Source organism: Saxophila tyrrhenica, assembly GCF_035928015.1.
Source record: "Saxophila tyrrhenica strain CCFEE 5935 chromosome Unknown scaffold_7, whole genome shotgun sequence".
NCBI lineage: Eukaryota > Fungi > Ascomycota > Dothideomycetes > Mycosphaerellales > Extremaceae > Saxophila > Saxophila tyrrhenica.
Genome location: NW_027041739.1, coordinates 1,236,404 through 1,255,248, shown reverse-complemented (window position 1 = coordinate 1,255,248; position 18,845 = coordinate 1,236,404). Strand labels below are relative to the sequence as shown.

General features: G+C 55.0%; 8 protein-coding genes across 8 annotated transcripts; 3 read left to right on the top strand and 5 right to left on the bottom strand.

The window, feature by feature from the left end:
* Positions 1-50: 50 nt before the first annotated feature.
* Positions 51-1,305, bottom strand: LTR77_005223 (uncharacterized protein; the record flags this gene model as incomplete). Its single annotated transcript, XM_064802471.1, has 5 exons — positions 51-467; positions 524-571; positions 627-728; positions 782-1,086; positions 1,140-1,305. The coding sequence occupies 5 exons, from the start codon at positions 1,303-1,305 to the stop codon at positions 51-53; spliced, it is 1,038 nt and encodes a 345-aa protein (XP_064659832.1).
* Positions 1,306-2,128: 823 nt separating this feature from the next.
* On the bottom strand, positions 2,129-3,040 carry LTR77_005222 (uncharacterized protein; the record flags this gene model as incomplete). The annotated part of the gene is made up of 3 exons (XM_064802470.1): positions 2,129-2,554; positions 2,608-2,854; positions 2,913-3,040. 3 exons carry the CDS (start codon positions 3,038-3,040, stop codon positions 2,129-2,131), a joined length of 801 nt encoding a protein of 266 aa, XP_064659831.1.
* Positions 3,041-3,724: 684 nt separating this feature from the next.
* On the top strand, positions 3,725-7,193 carry GYP2 (GTPase activating protein (GAP); the record flags this gene model as incomplete). Its single annotated transcript, XM_064802469.1, has 2 exons — positions 3,725-4,926; positions 4,982-7,193. The coding sequence occupies 2 exons, from the start codon at positions 3,725-3,727 to the stop codon at positions 7,191-7,193; spliced, it is 3,414 nt and encodes a 1,137-aa protein (XP_064659830.1).
* Positions 7,194-7,326: 133 nt separating this feature from the next.
* LTR77_005220 (uncharacterized protein) lies at positions 7,327-8,703 on the bottom strand (the record flags this gene model as incomplete). Its single annotated transcript, XM_064802468.1, has 1 exon — positions 7,327-8,703. One exon carries the CDS (start codon positions 8,701-8,703, stop codon positions 7,327-7,329), a length of 1,377 nt encoding a protein of 458 aa, XP_064659829.1.
* A 1,851-nt stretch (positions 8,704-10,554) lies between these two features.
* LTR77_005219 (uncharacterized protein) lies at positions 10,555-12,319 on the top strand (the record flags this gene model as incomplete). Its single annotated transcript, XM_064802467.1, has 2 exons — positions 10,555-11,156; positions 11,215-12,319. 2 exons carry the CDS (start codon positions 10,555-10,557, stop codon positions 12,317-12,319), a joined length of 1,707 nt encoding a protein of 568 aa, XP_064659828.1.
* Positions 12,320-12,531: 212 nt separating this feature from the next.
* Positions 12,532-13,104, bottom strand: LTR77_005218 (uncharacterized protein; the record flags this gene model as incomplete). Its single annotated transcript, XM_064802466.1, has 1 exon — positions 12,532-13,104. One exon carries the CDS (start codon positions 13,102-13,104, stop codon positions 12,532-12,534), a length of 573 nt encoding a protein of 190 aa, XP_064659827.1.
* Positions 13,105-14,061: 957 nt separating this feature from the next.
* On the bottom strand, positions 14,062-15,816 carry LTR77_005217 (uncharacterized protein; the record flags this gene model as incomplete). The annotated part of the gene is made up of 2 exons (XM_064802465.1): positions 14,062-15,612; positions 15,736-15,816. 2 exons carry the CDS (start codon positions 15,814-15,816, stop codon positions 14,062-14,064), a joined length of 1,632 nt encoding a protein of 543 aa, XP_064659826.1.
* Positions 15,817-16,576: 760 nt separating this feature from the next.
* Positions 16,577-18,712, top strand: LTR77_005216 (uncharacterized protein; the record flags this gene model as incomplete). The annotated part of the gene is made up of 1 exon (XM_064802464.1): positions 16,577-18,712. The coding sequence occupies one exon, from the start codon at positions 16,577-16,579 to the stop codon at positions 18,710-18,712; it is 2,136 nt and encodes a 711-aa protein (XP_064659825.1).
* Between the last annotated feature and the right edge of the window lie 133 nt (positions 18,713-18,845).

Genomic DNA, 18,845 nt, shown 5'->3' with positions numbered 1-18,845 from the left:
GATGGGAACCCAAGCTCATCCCACAGGAACGGGCAGTAGTCTACCTCACGTCAGCGTGATCCACACACAGCAGGATTGCCAGACTGACCGATGATATGATAAAAGTTAAAGCACGGATTAATGTAAATCGCAGCCGAAGTAGCATACTCCCACAGGTTGCAATGCTTCCTGTAGCTATCCGGCGCCGTAGGGATAGGTCCCTTGGGTGGGTACGACAGCGCGTTCTCCATGAAGTCGGCGTAACCGCACTCCTCGTTTCGCTGATTCAACCAGGCCATGGTGGTTTCGTTGAGGTTGAAGATGTTGGAGTACTCGTTCACGTAGTTGATGGCGGGAGCTTCGGTCATGGTGTCTCCTTCGTTGATGCTTGGATCATTGATCTGGATGCCTTTGACGTTATAGTAGTCGGTGTCGTTGGCTTGAAGCATGTTGTAGGAGATGTAGGGGATGTATTGGCCGGCGTAGCTCTGTTCGAGGTAAGCATTCGTCTCGGCGATTGTTAGAGAAGGCTTCAGGAACGTACCTCTCCCGTCAGGTATACGTCTCTTCCGGTAAGATTGAAGGTCTCCATCTGTTCCCAACGTCAGTCGGTCGCAGCGCCTACAGTGTCCCAGCGTCCAACGTACGAAGTTCTTCCAGAAGCCCATAAAGTCGACCGAGACGTCGTGCTCCGTCTTCAGCTTTTTCACGGCACCCTTTGCATTGGGGCTGAAACCAGTCCCAATGGGCTAAGATTCTGTGTCAGCGATGGTATAATCCGAAGTCTGATCTGGACACTTACCTGGTCAACCCACACCATATTCGTAAGATTCACCCATGAGTACGGATTTGCGATAGGCCTGAAAGTGCCACTCTGCCACAAGAAGGGTCCATTCTCCTGCAGCAGTCCATCTAAGCTGGAACACCCAGGCCCACCGTTCAACCACAACGTGATCTCGTTGCCAGCAGCCGGGTTCTCCGACGGGAAGAACCAGAACCAGAGCTGGTTCTCGTTGTCGGGGTCATCATCGATGGAGAGGGTGCCAGCGTAAGACTCCCCGATGTCGAAGTTTACCTCTGGAAGGCCTTTGCCATCGACGGCAAACTCTGCAGTATTGTCAGCCCACATCCACTGTCTGTACTCATGGCAATGTTCCCACTCTTCGTCTTGTCATTCAAATGCGCTCTCTTCGCATGGGCACTGTTGGCTCGCTCAGTGTTGGGGATAGCAGCCTTTCGCTTCGGCAGCGCTCTCTTGTGTGGACTCTCCACCGCGCTCACGCCGGCTGCGCCGAGGAGAGCACCCAGAAACAATAAGATATGCATCTTCGACAGTGAGAAGTCAAGATGGGAGCAAAGAAACCGCGCACACGAGACCACCTACCTTCTTAAACCAGCACCATTGAACCGACGTCAAGCGCCATCACGGCACGCAGGCATGCGCATCGCATACAATAGTCGCACTTTACAGGACGTCCCTCCACGCACCGCCCGCAATCCACCTGCCATGACGAGCGACGTGAGGACATCCGCAGCGCCCGCGAGCTGCCTTGCTTGGACAAGCGCGCTGCTGGAGAGGCGATGTTGTTGCGGGTACCCATGCCGGCGTCCACGCAGAGACTCCATCGATTGGCCGCGTCGCCACGGTGTCCTGCATTGGCGGGCTGGTCTCTGGCCTGTGCGTATCGTGGATGATCTTGAGGTGGGCTGCGGAGAAGCTGAAGCTCTGCGGCCGAGGCTTGATCGATAAGCTTGCTTGTGCTGGACATGAGTTGTTGGTGACGCGGTAGAGATAAGCTTCTTCGATACAGTGCTGATGGGCGCCACGAATGCTTCGCTATCTAGGATTGATTACGAAGATGGGGAGGGTATGGGTCAGCAGCGACAACGTCACTGCTGGGCGCCTTGCGGAGGACTGGCACTCCAAAGACTTCGATCACACGATCACACAACATGGCAAGCGGCAAGGAGCAGACGTCTTGACGCACGCCGCCACATGCCAGCGGTGGTAATATTAAACGCAACTCGTGTTATTACGACACTGTTACCGTTGTATTTAGGTCTGCTTCGACCTTGTTGCTTTTATCCTACATGTACATACACCTCCACCGTGACCGGATCATCTCAGAGCAATTTGCGCAGTATCCGCCTACGGACTGGCGTACTTATACCCATACTGCTCCTTCGCCTTCTTCAAAATCTCCTGCAGCTCCTCATGCTTCTGGCGGAACTCCTGATCATTCTTCAACTTCTCCTTGAACGGCCCATTGGTAATCCCAGGCTCACTCGGCACAGCCACGCCCTTCTTCACCGCCGGCCGCTCGCTGATCCTCTGCCACCACTTGTGCAGGTTCGGGAACTGCTCGAGATCCACGCCGGCGAAGAACGAGACATTGACCCAGGAGTAGTTGGCAATGTCCGCGATGCTGTACTTGTTGCCGACGAGGTACTCGTTGTCCTTGAGACGGGCGTCGAGGATGCCGTAGAGGCGTTCGGTCTCGCCGACGTAGCGCTGGGTGGGGTAGGGGATGCGCTCTTTGGCTAGGCGGTAGAAGTGGTTGGCTTGTCCTTGCATCTGGTCTTGCGTCAATTACATGATGAAGAGCTTCTCCGAAAACCGGGACTTACAGGCCCAAGCCCGCCGGTCTGCCATGCCACCCATTGCTCGCAGAGTGACAGCTCAGGGTCCTTCGCAAACGAGAACTTGTTGTCCGGGTCGAAGTGGCGTGTCATATATGCCAGGATAGCCGCACCCTCCATGATCCCAAGGTCTCCATTGTCATGGTCGATCAGGACCGGTATCCGACCATTTGGTCCATACTGAGTAAACCATGGCTCTTTCTGAATGTTCTCGCCAATGTTGATGCTCTGGAAGCTGTATCATTGTTCAGTAACGTTTCCTGCTGTGCAAAGCTGCAGAGGGCAAGACTCACACGTAGTCCGGCTTCCCATACGCCGCCTTGATCTCCTCCAACATGATGGACGCCTTGTGTCCATTCGGCGTCCCGAAGGTCAGTAGCTCGAGGCCACTCGAGGCAATTGTACCGTTCGGTCTCGACATATCTGCTTGTGTTGACTGTTGTCTGGTGATTGTAGTTGGTGCTGACTTGAGAAGATGCGAAGCTGTCTGCTGGACTCGTAGCAGAGGAGAACGAAGCATGTAGGCAAGGAGAGCAATGAGAAGAGCTTTAAAGAACCACCGCATCAAGCTTTTTTGAAGGGTTGGTAATGGAGGGGAGTGAGATGGTTGCATTCATTCATCGTCATGCTTAGCAATTGCCCCGCGGACTCTTCAGGTGCTTCACGTCAGAGCGAAAGCGCCCAAGGAGGAAGGAGGAGATTGGAATCATGTGCTTGATTTTTCTCACCTCTGTTGTTTGTCTTCAACATGGCACAGCGCCTCGCAGGGTAGACTCCATTGTAGTAGCCGTCTCAGCGCAGCGCTTGAGACTGAAAAGACGCCGTATGGGAGAAGCTGAAGTTCGTGGTCAATATCAATCAATTTTCAATCAAATTCTCCGAGCACTCCCGAGCTAGCGCCATGGCCAGGTACCAACACAAGGTGAAACATCACATGCCGTAAGGCTGCACGGGCTGTAAGCAACCACCTCACGGCTCCATTGGCGTTCAAGGAGTAGATACGACGACACCTCGAATGCGATACCGACAGCAATGAGGCTGCTTGTCCAGCCCAACCCCACCGTACACCTCCAGCAACACTACCCCAACACCAACTACCGCCGCAATGTTCCTCTCCAATCTGGTCCAGAAAGCGCAGCAGTACATTGATCCTGCCGTCCTGCCCGGCGCACTGAGTAATGCGAACGCAACGAAGCCCTCGAAGTCGACACTCTTTCAGCAACAATTCCACCTCCCCGCGACCCAGAACCCGCTGTACGAGATCACCGCCGAGCTCACCCTCCCGACCCGCAAGTCCGGTCTCAGCAAGTCTCCGAGTGCGAAGCGTCAGCAGCAATGGGGACCGAATGACTGGGACAAAGGGGCAGACGGCAAGGGAACGCACTATGTCGGCCAGCTTCATCTGAGCGAGCAGTTCATGTGCTTTTCTACTGTCAACACCTCGTTTGTCAGCACAGCGAGTACCAGCGCCAGCTCGGCGTTCACGGGACGAACGCATGGTACTGGGACGGCGGGGAATGGGTTCACGCTTCCACTGTGTGCGGTGAGGAGAGTGGAGAGGCTGCATACCCAGAGCTATATGTTTGCGCTGTCAATAACGACCTGGAATGGCTTTGACCCTGGCTCAGACACCAAGCCGGGAGCTCCAGCGCCGCCAAAACTTACAATCCAGCTCGAGGGAAGCAGACAACAGTGCGAGAGGTTCTGTGACGGGCTGAAGCGCGGATTGCGGCAGGGTATACGAGAGGTGGAGAACATGCGCGCAGTTGCCGCAGACTGCTACTCGGAGTATTTCATGTACTCGGACTTTGATGCGACTCCACCGTCGACGAAACCAGATGGTACGCCGAGGACACCGCCGGACACGGGCTTGGGCAGTCTGTTCAAGTACCCTGGTAATTCGCGGAAACTGCGGGATAGGAGCAAGATGCGGCTTTGGCACGAGTACATGCGGGAGAACGGACGGAACACTACGCTCGTTCGACAACCAGACTTTCATCGTTTGATCCGAGTTGGGCTGCCGAACTTGCTGAGAGGCGAGATGTGGGAGCTTACATCTGGATCGCTGTATCTGAGGTTGCAGAAGCCGAAGCTGTACGCCGAGACGCTTAAGAAGCATGAAGGCGAAGGATCGTTGGCGATCGATGAGATTGAGAAAGATCTGAACCGGTCGTTGCCTGAATATGCTGGCTTTCAGAGCGAAGAGGGCATTGGGAGGTTAAGGAGGGTCTTGACGGCATACAGTTGGATCAATGCTGAGGTTGGGTATTGCCAGGCGATGAACATCGTCGTGGCGGCGCTGCTAATGTTCGTTGCTCCACACTGTGAGATAGAAGGGCATCGGCTGACCGTGCGACTGCAGATATCTTTCGGAGAACCAAGCTTTCTACCTCCTTTCCATCCTCTGCGACCGACTACTACCCGGCTACTACTCAACGACCATGTATGGCACTCTACTGGACCAGAAAGTGTTTGAGAGCTTAGTAGAGAAGACGATGCCAGTCCTCTGGGAACACCTCTCAGGCAACGATGTCCAGCTCTCCGTCGTCTCGCTTCCTTGGTTCCTCAGCCTGTACATCAACAGCATGCCGCTCATCTTCGCCTTCCGCGTCCTCGACGTCTTCTTCTTGGAAGGACCGAAAGTGCTCTTCCAAGTCGGTCTGGCCATTCTCCGCGTCAACGGCGAAGAACTGCTTGATGCAACCGACGATGGCGCTTTCATAAGTGTCCTGAAGTCCTACTTCGCTCGTCTAGGCGAGTCAGCGCATCCCAAATCAGAGAACCCGAAGCATCGCGCCATCACGAATTTCCAGGCACTGATGGTCGTGGCCTTCAAGGAGTTCGACGGCATCACTCAACAAACCATCTCGGAGCAGCGAAGCAGGCACAAAGCGGCTGTACTCGAGAACATCGAGTCCTTCGCCAAACGCACATCGATCCGCAATCTTGGTCCGGAGAGCAAGAAGTTGTCGACCAACGACCTCGGCTTCTTGTATGATAGATTCTACACCATCCTCTACGAGCGGCAGCAACGAGCACAAGTGCTGCAGGCCGAGGAGGACAGAAAGCGCAAAGCTTCCCGCTTACGCGCGACCGAGATCGTGACTGGTGTGGCTGGCAACTCTGCGCCTGAAATGGGTAGAGTAGGGCTTGGGCCCAGCACGACGGAAATGGACTACGATGCTTTCCGCGAATTCCTCGCCGGCGTGGCGAAGTGGGCTGTCACTGACTCTCCTTCTTCACCAACGAACCCTAACGATCCTTCTGCGCATAGAGGACAGAATGGATACTTCCACACTCTTCGAGCGAGACCATCGCATCCTTCATCACCGTGGGGCAGGGGACCGGAGCCAGCTGAACATGAGTTCTTGAGACGACTGTTCAAGCGGTGGGACAAGGAAGGCAAGAACTCATTAACATTGCAAGATGTGGTGGCTGGACTGGCGCCGATCAAAGGTGGCAGGGACATCATGGGCAATATTTCTTACTTCTTCGAACTGTATGATGACGACAATGATGGGAGGGTGGATCGAGAAGGGATTCTGAGAATCTCTGAGGCATTGCTTTTCTTGTCGAGAAGAGGTGTGGGTGGCGGCGGGTTTGTCAGTCCAAGTCCTACCTCGACGGGCTTGAGTGAGCACGAGGATGGGAAGAGGAGGGAGACGAAGGATGAGCAGTTCTTGTCTGCTGTATCGGCATTCATTCGACGGTGCTTCGAGTATGCGGACCCAGACCACCCATCGCGGCAAGCTGAGAAGGAGGCGAATAGTGCGGCGCAGCAAGTCGACCTCATGGACCTGAACGAGAAAGACGGCCCAGTCACCTCAGACCCCCTCAGCGGTTCATCGCCATCAGGAAGCGACGCAAAAGACGACTCAGTCCTCTCACGACCCTCCACCAACTCCTTCGGCCAAACCCAACCCCAGTCCAAGCACGCCGCCGCCAACGCAGCACTCGACCCCGCCTCGCCCGTCCACATCACCCTCCCCACCTTCCGCATGCTCGTCCTCGCCGACGAAACCCTCGAATCCTTCTTCGACTCCGGCTTCGCCAACTCCTTCCACCTCGCCGACGCTCCGCTGCCGAGCAGTACCATTACGTCACCTACCTTCCTCAGCGCAGCACAACAGCAGCATGCTACCGCTCCGCCGGCGAGTATCCCTGCTTTAAGTCCAGGCGGCACTTCATCAGGTGTCGTCGGTGGAGCGGGTGCGGGGGTTGTTCCGCCAGGCAAGGGGCTGAGGGGGATGCTCGATAACATCGTCACGGACGGGATGCGCGTCGCGGCTGAAGTCCGGAGACGAATGGACGAAGCACAGAAGGAACTGGATAAAGGCGCTTCCACCCGCGGGATCGAAGACGACGATGACGATGATGGTGATGAAGGCGGACGCGATCTGCTTGAAGGCGCGGAGGCGGATGCCGGGGTCGAGAGGAAAGGTGAGAGTGCGAGGAGTCGAGAGCAGAGTCTGCTGGATCAGCCGATGGTGGAGGAGCCGAGGCAGGAGAGGGGGAAGGCGAAGCAGGAGGAGGTGGATGCGGAGATGGAGAAGAGTACGATGTTTGAGCGATAGCATTTGGGAATTTGGCGTGGGGAATGGGGATTGGGGTAGGCTGGGATGGTTATGTATGTATGTATGCGGGACATGAATCGTATTGCTCACGCTATCATCCGATATCTGCATGCCCCATGAACACCACTGATGCCTACCACGGACGTACAACATGGCCGCTCTCTGCAAAACCCAGACGCTCTACATCCCGGTCGCCGCCCTTGACAAGACCATAGCTGACACGTACATCGCCATGTCTCGCGAGCACGCCTTTAACGCCCTCTCTTGAATTCACGTCGGATACCAGCGGACTGTTGAACGCCAGAGCCATTTCAAACGGCGATTGTGACAAGTCGTTCGGGAAGCGCCAGAAGCCGTAGAAGAGCGGAAGCACCACGACGATAGCGAGGAGCTCGAGCACCGCTGCGCCTGCGAACCAGCGGAGGTCGGTGTGGAAGACGTTGGCTCGGGTGTGTTGCTTCCCGGCAATCGTCTGGTTCGCTGACAAGCCTGGGTCCATTCGGCTGGCGAGGTTCGTGTATTTGCGGGCGGAGATGAGACCTGCTCGCATCATCATGTTGTTCATCTTGGACATGATGTCCGGTAATGGATCGTCAAAGGCCAGGTTGTTTGCTCCTGCATCCCAATTGACGAACTGGTCCATGTAGGAGTTCATCGAGTCTGAGTTTGTTTGCCACGTCTGCCCGGGCGGTGAGGGCAAGCTGAAGGACGCGAGACCTTCGGCCTCCACGATGGTGCTCATGAAGATGCTGAAAGCGTCCATGGTCGCCGGATGAGTTTCCGTTGGACCAGTGCGCGCAAGCGAGAATCGCTCAGTGTTGTTCGCAAAGGCGACGAGACGAGCTTCGGACATATCGGAGGGTGGGACGATCCTCCCAGAGTCGAATGTAACATCATACTCCAAGATTGATGGTGTTAGAGCGCAGTCGCGCAGGACAAAGTGCCCGTTGAGGTGTGTCCATCCTGCAATTCCGGTTGTCACGCCCATGCCTTCTGGTAACGACTCGTCGTCCGTGGTGACCATGACAAAAGTTTCAATTGTGAAGATGGGGTTTTGGATGCTTTTGGATATTCCCATGTGTTCCAAGGAGCCATTATTGTTTTGAACCTTATGTACAGTACCCCAGGAAGCATTGGCGCTATGTAGCATTTCGGGTGTAATAGGCCAGGTCGTGTGGTTGCAATGAGAAGCGGTGACACCAGGGGCCCGAATCGTTCCAGTGCATTTTGATCCTTGATGACAGCCCGTGAAGTTCGTCATCATCGGCGCTTCGTCCATGAAGTCGTTGAATACTCTTGTCGCCTCGTCGCTGGTAGCCATGCCGTTGGCCACCTCCTGTCCAGAGAAGCCATGGGCGAGCTCCGGTGTGAGCAGAATACTCAAGCGGACATCTTCTGCCAGTGTAGTCGCTTTGACCGAGCTTGCTCGCTGGAGCAGCGCTCCGTCGACGATCATCACCACGACCAGAAGAGTCGCAGCTGAGACCCAAGGTGCATGCCAGAAGGTCATGACGGCGCTGAGACCCTGTTTGATGTCAGTCCACAGGTACTCAAATGCCAGCTGTAACACGATAACGCACCCTACAGCATCGTTAGCAAAGCTTTCCATGCGCCTGACGATAAAATTTACCCTTGACTTGCTTCCCACTCCTTTTCCAATTGCTTGACTGTGCTACCATTCAAGGCGTATCTCCACCAGGCAATAGGAGCGGCTCGAGAGAGCGCGACTCGAATGCAAGCCGCCCCTAACGCTGAGGCAATGGCAAGATATACCGTCGGTTGTACCGGCCAAGATTCAACTGTGTCTCCGTCGGAGGCAACTAGTACTGCAAGTGAAGCAACCATGCAACCGATAGCCACTCCAAGAGAAAGCAGACCAAGCAGCGGGCGGAATTGGATCCATGATGGCAGCCATGAGGGACGTCGTCGTGGTCTTGTTGTGTTATAGCCATCCTGAGAAGTTAAGGATGGTTGCGAGGACTCCGTGCTTCCCACTTCCGTAACCTCATGATCGGCTGTCCATTTGGCGTTGTCACGGTCTCCAGCAACCGGCGAGTACGGCATGGCTCACTACTAATGGCGTCTTCAAAGTAAAGGTATGAAATATGTGATGCCCACGCTCGCGGACGACAGCGAGTGAGCGACATAGTCGGCGGGTTCTACCACGTCTTTCTACTTGCTGAGCTCCCCGTCCTCGCACCAGTGCCAGCATGCCCTGGATGCACGATTGCTGCAGAACGGGAACCAAATGTTCAGCCCCGAAGGCGCACGGAAGATCCTCGTCCATGTAAGGTTAGCGAGCATCCTTCATAACAGCACAATAGAGTTTCATCATTCGTGGGGGCCAAGGGAGCGATAACCTTAATCAAACGACTGGCTGGTATACAATATGTCGAGCTCCTCTGCCCTGCCGATATTAACATTGCTAATCAGAGTCGACTGAGACTATTAGCGTGACGTGCGGTGCCAGTAGCTCCGGAATCACGGTATCATGTTGCCCGCCGTTTCCTTTTTGCAGAGAAGACATACTCGTTCTCGTTTCCGTTTCCGTGAATGCTGAGTGATGCGCCCAACGCCGCTGAAAGAAGGAGCTGTCGGTTTCGTCTCAAGGTTCAACACATGCCAGCATCCACCAACGCATGAGAGCACTCATGAAGTGCAGACCGAGTAGGAGCGTGCAAGAGGAGAAGAAGTTGTTCTCGGGGCCGTAATTGCAGCTGCTAGGATTATCTTGACTCATGTCCAGCTACGGTCCTCGTGAGGATAAACAGCCGAGATGGCGAAGGTGTCAACGAAGGGCCTCAGAATCTCTGTCAATCCAGCGAGGGAGCCATCACACCTAGTCCAGGCATATTTGCATCGTATACAACCAGCACATGTGTCTCGCAAGACATGCTCATAAGCGGTCCGTCAATTTCCGGTCAACATCCAGCGAAGAACTGCTTTCCGTGCTTGTCGTGTTTCGGTCTGGTTGTCTTTCTTAGGCTTGATGTCGATAGTGTATCCAGAGAAACAGGCTGAGGATGCTTTGATGGCTCTGTACAAAACTTCCGGTGCTTTAGGTCAGACTCGTGCCAAGCGGCTTGTCCAGTCCTGCTCATCGGACGTCGATCATGAAACTCTTGCACTTGAGATGTATCAGCGCCATCTGACAAGTGAATTGGCTATCGAATATGTGGTACATGAGCTATCGTACGGTGAAGTCGTGAAGTGCACCTTTCCGTTGTATTGGCCAAGAACGCCACCAACACAGGGAGAGCTGTCTATCCGCAGGGGAGACGTCTCCGATTTGCGAACAATCATCATCGTTCTTCTCCCATTCATGGTTGTTCGCTGACGCCCGTGGTTGCCGCAGTTCAGGATGCCATCCGAGGTACAAATCAAAGCCACCTACAAACCTCTGGACTCAGGCAAGAAAGAGTTCAGAATCCTTATCCTTCAAGCTGGCCAGCATCCCGATATTGTCAGAGCCAACCTACGGATAGACTCCGTGGCAGCCGAGCAAACACCTCAGTACGAGACGATACCCTACTGCTGGGGCTCTTCGGACCGTCGCGAGCAAATCGAAGTGGATGGCCACATGATACAAGCCCCAGCCAGCTCGGTCGACGCACTCCGCCGGGTGAGGCTACCTGACCGTGAGCGAGCAGTATGGATCGATTCGCTGTGTATCAATCAACAAGACCCCGAGGAGCGGACACAGCAAGTTGCTATGATGGGTGATGTCTACAGCAAAGGCGACTGCAACGTCATCTATCTCGGCGAGGGCGATGAGACTACCTCAAGCGCGCTGAGATCCATAGAGATGTTAGCCCAGGTAGAACCGGGGGAGGACGACGAAGTAAGACGACCCCAAGAAGGACACAGGTCGTCCGGTCGGCCCACTGAAGACCCTGAAACCCCTGGTCGCTTTGATGTAGACGTCGAAGCGTGCAATCGGGTTTTCTCATTGCCATGGTTTGGGTAAGTTGTTTGGGAAAGCCGCCATGCATTGTAGCATAGATCCGCTGATCGGATTCAGACGACTTTGGGTATTTCAAGAGGCGAGTCTCTCAGTTCGAAACCGTTGTCTCATCGGTACGGAGGAGGTCGATATGTTGGATCTCCTGCGTGCCAACTACGTTATTGCAGCGAACAATGACCCCCAATTTCACCGATGTAGGTATAGCGGGTTGTTATTGGGATTGCTACTCCTGCGGCACGCTAAGCCGGAAGATGTCTCTGAACACCAGCCCTTCAGCTTTCTTCTGTGTCGAACGGGAGGTCTTCGCGTCTCCGAGCCGCGAGATTTCATCTTTGCATTGCTGGGCATATATCAGTCTTGGACAGCGCAAAGACGTCTTGACGCTTTACTCACACCAGACTATCGCAAGCCAGTAACAGAGGTGTTCCGCGATGCTGTCAGATTCGCGATCATAGAAGATGGCAACCTATGGTGGCTCCAGCAGGTCAATCCTTCATCCTTGGAGGAGATAGATCAAATAGGATTGCCATCCTGGGCCATCGATATGAGACAATGGGATGCGCAGCGCGCTATCATCTTCGAGGGCTCTTATGAAGGTGCTAAGATACCTACGTCCTCAATCTGGCAGGATAATAGACCCAATCTTATGAGCTTGAGAGGTGTCGTGGCCAGGGCTATCAAGAGCGCAAGCCGGACACTGGAGGCCAACGTGCTCGAGAGTGCAACTTTGCTAGCATGCTGGATCCTTGAGACTCTCGGTACAAGTTCGACGATCGACTTGAGATGGACAGCATTTCTCGAGGCACTCGGCTTTGGACGGCAAAACAAGTGGGAAGGAGGCCGAAGAGTCGAGCGCGTGGAGCTCATAGCTTATCTTCGTCATTGGGCGAGCGTGTCTCGAGACCCTCAGTCTACGGAACAACAGATCGAAGAAGCCCTGAGAGCGATGAAACCGTTTGCGGAAGCACTGCTGAGCAACGACTCGATGAATCGCAACGTCTTGAGGCCAGACATGAAGTTCTGTTGCGACGAAGCTGGAAATATCGGCTTGGCGCCTCAGCTCTCCCAGGAGGGCGACCTGATCGTGGTGCTGTATGGCGGCAGGCCTCCGTTCGTGCTTCGTCCTTGCGAGGAGGACTACAGACTACTCGGCCCTTGTTAGCTCATAGATCTCGACGATGACCAGTTTGTTGCGAAAGGCTGGCTGTTGAACGTGAACGTAGATCTCAGCAACGAAGAGACTGTGTTTCGCATTCGATAACGGGGTAGCGGTGTATGATCTTGTCGTTGCCGGTGTTTGAGACTTGGTCAACACTCAATTTTAGATAGGCTTGCTCAAAGGTGGATGAATACCTGGAAACGAGACCGGCTGTCCTACAAGTTCAACGTCTCCTGCCCACCAACGCTCTTCGCCAACCCCAACCTCACCACCTCCTTTGGCCCTCTGAACCACATATCGAGAATATCTCCCGCGCTTGAACACCCATAATCCCCCAACGTATCGCCCCCATACAACCATACAATCTCCGCATCACTCGCCTCACTCATCGCAACAAGCCTTTCCGCCTCACCCCCAGGAACAGTGACAACTCGACACTTACCCGCCTTGGACGAAGGCAGACCCTTCACACCTTCGTCGCCGTCGGCAGTGCTGCGGTAGATGGTAATGTCATCTCTCGGGACATCCTTTTTGGATTTCAGATATTCGAAGGCCATTGAGCAAGTGCCTGGTTCGTCTGAGAGAATGAAGCTGGACCCGTTTTCGATGGCTTTCTTTATCCGGTCGTGGTAGTGCGCTGCGAATTCTTCCCGGGTGAGGTCGCGGTAGCCTGCGATAAAGACTCTTGATGGCCGGAATGATGTGTCGAGGAGCGTTGATTGTTTAGGTGCGAAGTCGCCTCTGGGCCCTCCTCTGCCGCGTGTTGGGAGGCCGAAGAATAAGACCATTTTGGAAGCTTATTCGAGACGTCGTTAGTTTGATAGTAGATGTCAGTAGATGGAAGATGGTCTTCAAAGGCTGTCATTGAGATGCCTAGTACTGCGACTCTAGACACGCGGCTGTGCTGTTGTGCTATGTTGCTTCCAAGAGCCGGTGGATCCGAGACGCGTAGGCGCAGCGCACCGATGATCCATCGCTGGAGGATAGTGTGTCGCAAGGCACCTACATACGTACACCCTCGGTGAGTTGAAGCCACTGCTGATGCCCATGTAGACGTGTAAATTTAGCAGCGATGGTGCTTTGGAGAGGTCAATGGCTATTTTCACATGCACGTCCCCACACCTTGCGCTACGCCATGGATCCAAGATTGTACTTCAACGAGGTGATCTGAACCAAATCCTGGTACAGAGGATGAGAATGAAGCAAGCACACGATAGGTAAGCAGACTACAGGAGTGAAGTGCAGGCGCCGCTACTTGTCTGGCTACAACAACGTCAGACACAAACAGGCAGGACGTCGGTGGTCAGACTGACCACCGGAACCGCGCAATCGTTTTGACAGCGGGTGGAGTTCCAACAGGTTTGTCAAGGCATCCGACGACCGACCTGAATGACCAAAGGTCTCCCATGACCTCTCGTCCCCCAGGCATTCGAGCAGAATCCGAAATGACTACTGCGCGGCAGCTGTTCCAGCAAGCTCGATCGGTGCCTGCCGCCGATGACTGGTGACCCTTCTGTCAAACCACAAGGAGCTGGATGCCAACTGCATTGACCCGACAAGACGGCATGCTTGAGCGAGAGCTGTTGAGCCCATCAAGTCAATGTTTTGCAGGAAGCGGTGATGGCTCCGAAACAGATGGGCCCCATTGGTGCTCTCAAGTGTACCGTGATTCCACATCCGATGCTCTTTAGACCATGGTCCAACGAGCAGCCGTGATACCAAATCCCACAGCTTCACCCGTATCCTCACTTCCCAACCTTCGCCCTCGTACTCCTAGTCCGCCTCCCAGCAGCCTCGTCGTCCGCTGCTTTAGGCGCTGCAACTTTCCTCGCCTGCCTCTTCTGCCTCGTCCCAGTGCTCGCAGAGCCGCCGTCCTCAGCTTCGACCTCAGCGTCCGCCTTGCGCTTACGAGTTTGCTTCGCTGCTGCTGGTGCGGGCTTTTTCGAGCTAACCTCAATTGTGTCGTCAGGTTCGTCGGCATCGGTTACCTGTGGTGCAGTGTCGGGCTTGGAGGCTTTGGAGGTAGCCTTGTTGTTCTTCGCAGCCTTGGTATTTGCTTTCTTGCTGGTGGCGACTGTGATGCCCTCGTTCTCACTTTCGGCTCCGTCGGCAACTGTGTCTGAGGTCTTGGCCTGGGCTACTGCGATGCTGTCATCGTTACCAGAAGAGGCTGGAGCCACAGCGATACTATCCTCTAGCTCACTGGGCGCAGCCGAGCCGACAGTAATGCTCTCCTTTTCCTCAACACGAGGGGCTGCCACACCTCCAGTCACCTCAGACACAACTCTCCTCTTCTTGCTGCTCCCACTGGCGTCTTGCGCCTCCTCGGGCGCACTTCTCTTCCGCGCGGAGCTCGGCGACGAGCCATGCATCGCCATCTGCTTCCTCCCACCCTTCGAACCTCCAATGGCACTATCATGCGGAGATGCCTTGACTACCCTCCTACCCGCTCTCGCGCTCGGCTGCGCAACCTCAATTTCCTCACCCTCGTCCTCTTCGCCCTCCTTCGCCTCATCGAGCGACACACCTTGTTGCGATAGCCAACCCGTCAGAGCAGAGTCGTTGCCGGCAGTCGCCTGTCCGAGCAGACTGTTCGCCAAATCACCAGCCGCGTCATCTGCGTTTCCTTCCCCAGAAAGCATCTTCGAGATCGTCTGCATGAAGGCTCCCTCGTCCATACCTTCAAGCCCTGCATCGCCCATGCGTTGCTTCAAGATCGCTTTCACCATCTCTGGGTCTAGAGACGCAAGTTGTGCTTGCAGATCCTCGGTTGCCGCCCCTTCGGCTGGCTCTTCCTCCTCATCCTCCCACTCGTCTTCATTTTCGCCAGCCGTTTCCGTGGCATCTTTCCGTCGAAGCGCTTGCGGAGAGACGTCACTGTCCTTGCTCTCAGCAGCCTTCTTCATGTCCACTGGCATGGGCTTCTCCTCAATTTCTCCGCTCGTCTTGGAAAACCGTGTACGCCAGTCCGGCAGCAGTGCGAAAGGCCTCAACGTCTTGGGGTCTGTCGGCGCCCGATCGCGGGGCCGTATCCTCTCAGCCATGGGCACAAAGACCACGTTGTCATATTCGCTGCTCAACTTCCTTCTCTTCTCGGCTGTCTTCGGTGCAGCCGCTGAACGCTTGCGTTTTTCTCCAGTCGGTGAGGCGCCAGTGCGGCTATTATCCCAATACTCGTTGTCGCCGTATTCAGTATCCATGAAGTACTCGTACGGATCGAAGTCGGAGATGACCGCAAGCTCGTGTTCAGCGTTAATGAAACCCGGAGAAGGGATCTGTGTCTCTGCTAGCTCGTCCTGCACACCACCATGGGTTAGCTTAGAGCACTTCTTTGTTAAGCTGCAGCTTGGACCAAGGATATTCAAGGCAACTCGCCGGGAGGCTGCAGCGTGCTGGACACATGACGTGGGAGTGCTTACCGCGAGCGGGTAGTCGTCCTCGACATACAGCCATTCGAAGGCGTTGTCGTCGTCGATGTCGACAAAACCATCCTCGGCCATTGTTGACGGACCAGCCGTGAGGAATGGAGGCGCTTAGTGTCTGATGTCGACAAACTATGGCAAGGGGTACAGTCCGGCGACACAGCGAGAACAGGTGGGTACGTGCGCTGGTTGATGAGCACAGTGGGTTTGTGTGCCACTGCGGTGGGCCGGGGTATCGTGGTAGACGTGCGTAGGCGGCGCTTGCTTGGGTGTTCGCAGAGCTGATGAGGCTGGACCTTGAAGGCGAGAAAGAGTAGGAACCAGTAGTCAAAGATGCAGCATATGAATACGTCTATGAGTACCCTGAAGCATCCATGGTTGAATGTAGTGAGGCGGCAGAGAATGTAGGTAGTCGACTCTCGAACAACATTAAATCAGGGCCAGCTCTGAACCGGTCGCGAAGCAGATGTGGGGCAAGTGCACGTGTCGACAACTTGACTGGTGTGACCGTGTCCGGTATTGCATCTATATCGATTCAAAACATTGATCGACGCTGTACGGTATTGTCTACGTACTGATTATTATATATCAATCCAGCAAGGACTGGTTCTTCACGAAGAGCACGTTGTAAACGCGTGACCTTACGCGTGGTCGCATTAGAGTCCGGCCCGACTCGTCCCGTCCCCAGATTCCCAGCTGCTCGGATAGCCTCGGCTTTAGAGAAGACGACAGACACAACACCTGAACCTCATTTGCACTTTGGAATGTTTGACTTCAATACGCATTTGAGCATGTAAGGGGAGCTGGAGAGATGTTGTAGCCAGCAGCTTCTCCTGTAATGTCCTCCGTCTCCCGCTTTCGCGCCCTTCGCGCCAATGCCACTTCCTTACCCCATCGGAGCCGGAGATGGACCAGCACAGCCAGCGAGCCAACAGAGCCACTGAAATCCATCCTGATAGCCAATCGTGGTGAGATCGCTCTTCGGGTCGGCAAGACTGCATCTCAGTATGGCATCAGGACGACAACCCTCTACACGGACCCAGACAGGCTCAGTCAACACGCCCTTAGCTCCCCTTTCGCGGTCAACCTAGGCAGTACAGATCAGTACCTCAATGGCGAACGGATCATCCAGGTGGCTCGTGAGCGAGGATGCCAGGCTATCCACCCAGGTTACGGCTTCTTGAGCGAGAACGCAGCTTTCGCGAAAGCATGTACGGATGCTGGAGTCAAGTTCATCGGCCCTCCATACAAGGCGATTGAGGCGATGGGCGACAAGTCCAGGTCAAAGGAGATCATGACTGAAGCCGGAGTACCTTGCATCCCCGGCTACCATGGAGCAGAGCAGGATCCCAAGCATCTTGAGCAGGAGGCAGAGCGCATCGGCTACCCTGTGCTTCTGAAGGCGGTCAAAGGTGGCGGAGGCAAGGGCATGAGGATCGTCATGCAGGCCGATGAGTTTCACCAGCAGCTCGACAGTGCGAAGAGTGAAGCGAGGAGTTCTTTTGGAGACGATGTCATGCTCGTTGAGAAGTACATTACTACACCTAGACATATCGAAGTTCAGGTTTTTGCTGATAAGCATGGAAACTGCGTTGCGCTTGGCGAGAGAGACTGCAGTATTCAGAGACGACATCAGAAGATTCTGGAGGAGTCTCCAGCACCCAATCTGCCAGAGGATGTTCGGCAGGACTTGTGGGAAAAGGCTCGGCAGGCGGCGTTGGCGGTTGGGTACGAAGGTGCAGGGACCGTCGAGTTCATCTTCGACAACGACAGCGGCGAGTTCTTCTTCATGGAGATGAACACGCGGCTGCAGGTCGAGCACCCAGTCACGGAAATGGTGACAGGCGAAGATCTGGTCCGGTGGCAGATCATTGTTGCAGAAGGCGGCAAGCTTCCACTCACTCAAGCGCAAGTGGAAGAGCAGATCAAGAACCGGGGCCATGCTATAGAGGCACGAATATATGCAGAAGACCCGAGCATGAACTTCATTCCTTCAACAGGCAAGCTGCTGCATCTACGGACTCCTCCAGCAGGCGAGAGCGTGCGGATTGATGCAGGCTTTGTGGAAGGCGATGAGGTATCCTCACATTACGACCCCATGATTGCGAAACTCATCGTCAGCGGCCCAGATCGGAAGTCGGCTTTGCAGAAGCTGGTGGCGGCGTTGGAGCAATACGAGATTGCTGGCCCGGTCACGAACATCGAGTTCATCAAGCGGGTGTGCGTAAGCCGGCAATTCGTCGATGGCGAGGTCGAGACAGGCTATATCCCGAAGCACCACGACGAGCTGTTCGCAAAAGAAGCAGCAGAGCCGGAAGTGCTCGCACAGGCTGCAATCGGGCTCTACGAATCTGAGCAGACACGACGAGATCACAAATCACCCATCACGCCCTTACAGACCATCGGCTTCGGCAACGCACCGCAGCCACGCCAATTCCACATCGTCGAAACGTCCTCCGACCCCCAAATCCAGAACAAACCCACCACCGTCCAAATCCTCAAAACCGCACCAAAAACCTACCACGTCACCATCAACTCCCAAACCTACATCACCACCTCCCACTTCAACCCCTCCACCTCCACCCTAACCTCCTTCTTCCCCCACACCCGCCTCGAAACAACCCTCATCCCCAACCCCACCAACAACAATGCCCTCACCCTCTTCACCCGCGGCCGACAATACCGTCTCCACCTCGCCACCCCCGCTTGGGCGGAGAAGGCGCTCGGATTAAAGGATCTCGCGCACTCTGTATTGGCGCCTATGCCGTGTAAAGTGCTGAGAGTGGAGGTGGAGGAGGGACAAGAGGTGAAGCGGAACCAGCCGCTGGTGGTGATTGAGAGTATGAAGATGGAGACGGTGATTCGGAGTCCGCAGGACGGGAGGGTGAGGCGGGTGGTGCATCGGGCGGGGGAGATGGTTAAGGCGGGGACGGGGCTGGTGGAGTTTGAAGGGGAGGACGAGGGAGGGAAATAGGAAACTGGAAGGGTTGGATAGGGTGGAGTGGTTTAGCAGTGTTGGTCGTGCTAGGTGAGCAACAGAAGACAGAACATGAGAAGGTGGATGGCCTGTCTGCTCCTTGCCAACAACAGAAAACTTGATATTGTGA